This window comes from Suillus subaureus (assembly GCF_016647635.1).
Source record: "Suillus subaureus strain MN1 chromosome Unknown BJ212scaffold_162, whole genome shotgun sequence".
Taxonomy (NCBI): Eukaryota; Fungi; Basidiomycota; class Agaricomycetes; order Boletales; family Suillaceae; genus Suillus; species Suillus subaureus.
In genome coordinates this window covers 33,894-35,800 of record NW_024538718.1, presented here as the reverse complement: position 1 = coordinate 35,800, position 1,907 = coordinate 33,894, and the positions used below count along the sequence as shown (strand labels likewise).

The following is a 1,907-nucleotide window of genomic DNA, read 5'->3' as shown; positions in this document are numbered from 1 at the left end:
TGCTCATCCATCGTCTCCTAGTTTTTCTGACTCAGTTGAACAGCTCGGATGGTGTGCGTTTTAAAATGTCGTAGGATGTAAGTTCACCGAGCACGGTGTTTTTCTCGTTCGCGCTCGCTATTTTTCTACTGTGACACTGAACCAATCTTCCAAGAGCTTTGAGCACGCGGTCCAGCCCGCCACTATGTCACACTCATTTTACTGATAGCTAGATATCTGCAAGGACAATTCAGAGGACAACATACAGGTCTCAGATCTGCAATCTCTTAATCTGTGCCAACGCATAGTGATATTGCTAAGATGAGTCATGTTGCTGCTAAATACATCTTATTTGACGCTGTAAATTGTCTACAGCTGACAAGGTTTCTAGAAACTTGGAGTATTACACGACTGGATGACAGCTCGGTTACCGGTAAGAGAATAAAGGAGGAACAGAAGCGAGATGGTGACAGTGCGGTTTGCCCATAAAGATGAGATCTAGCACTCAGCGTTAGTATGAGGCGTTCTGGACAATATGGTTTGGAGATACGTCAATGCAATGCTGAAGTGCATTTTACTGACTAGAACCGGGCCCAAATGTCACGGAGATCGTGATCCAACCGATGCCAATCGGCTGGTCATCACGGCACTTCATTGACACGATTAACGTGAAGGCGACCCACAGCCTGCATAAGAATCAGAACCGCCCCACTACCGCCTACAGGCATCAATCTTGATCCATACAACCGTGTCACAGATAGAAGGCAACGTTGAGACTTGGATGACAAACACATCAATGATAAAAGAGCGCGTCTACGAACCGGCTGCTGACACTGGGCGCTATCCTGTGCTATCTTCCAGAATCTCATGGATATTCGTGGCGGCAGGTACGGATGGGTGAGGAGATGAAACTGAATAGAGCACAAACATGATAAATGCATACCATGCTGCCACAGATAGATGGGCGCAGAATTTCAGCACATCAGCGTCAACGGTGAAATGGCTTTCAGACTCATAGCTCAGCATTATATCCCAAAGTAAAAATAAAAGGTTTGAAATAACTGTTATGCACGCTGAGGGATATCTCCAGAGCCCGCCGCGATGGAATACCACAAGGCTGTACATAAGTGGCGGTGAATTTCGTTTCAGAGAACATGAAAACGCACGCTGAAATAGGAGGTGACCCGATAAGAAGCAAGTGAGAACACAGAAAAGACCTGGACGCACACGGGAGTTGCTGATGGATCTATGGAAGTATCCGATGAGTAATTTACACGGAGGAGACTTCGAATAAATGCTGAGCGCCGATGAATAACTTCGAATGAACACTCGCTCCATGACAGATGTTGATGCAGATTTCAAACCACGCTAGCATAAGTTGTAGCGCCTATCCCAAAGGAAACTAAAATATCATCAGATCACTGATAGTAACGTTCCAGGCGACAGAAGCTCGATGCTGAGCAAATCACCGCGTCCAAGGGTGCCCAAGGAACAGCGCACAGCCAGTCACGCGAACAGTGTGCTTTTGAATTTCAATCCTGTCTGGCGCGCGGACCCCCTGGTTGGAATCATTTCAATTGGCTTCCCTGTAACGTGTTCACATCATAAACATAGTAGTGAGCGCCAGTGCGACTACAGCCATGCCAGAAAGAAGCATCTCACTTTGTTGATTGATTTTTTCTGGCTGTGATGGATGTGATACCATAGCTCGAGTTATGCGGGAACGGCAGACTGGTGGGGGTACACCCTACACCAGTGCATTTGAGGATTTGAATGAGGCCATGGAACATGGGGCTCCGAGACTAGTTAGTACTGTCCTGTATAGAGTATTGTTCTCAATGAACATAAAATTGGATTTTCTTTTTAAACAAGGCTCGAGTTATGATAATCGTCCCGCATGCTAATCACGGTCGATATACCAAAGGGAA

General features: G+C 46.3%; 1 protein-coding gene across 1 annotated transcript; it reads right to left on the bottom strand.

The window, feature by feature from the left end:
- Window positions 1-728: 728 nt before the first annotated feature.
- Window positions 729-1,541, bottom strand: BJ212DRAFT_198479 (uncharacterized protein). The gene is made up of 2 exons (XM_041342615.1): window positions 1,207-1,541; window positions 729-1,146 (listed from the first exon to the last, which is right to left on the bottom strand). The coding sequence occupies exons 1-2, from the start codon at window positions 1,315-1,317 to the stop codon at window positions 820-822; spliced, it is 438 nt and encodes a 145-aa protein (XP_041185654.1). The 5' UTR covers window positions 1,318-1,541; the 3' UTR covers window positions 729-819.
- Between the last annotated feature and the right edge of the window lie 366 nt (window positions 1,542-1,907).

Bases quoted from the DNA above. Each gene is read 5' to 3' on its own strand.
- BJ212DRAFT_198479 (XM_041342615.1), bottom strand. From the start codon at position 1,317: ATGGAGCGAGTGTTCATTCGAAGTTATTCATCGGCGCTCAGCATTTAT. The intron at 1,147-1,206 runs GTGCGTCCAGGT...CTCCTATTTCAG, and splicing joins GATCCATCAGCAACTCCCGT to CGTGCGTTTTCATGTTCTCT.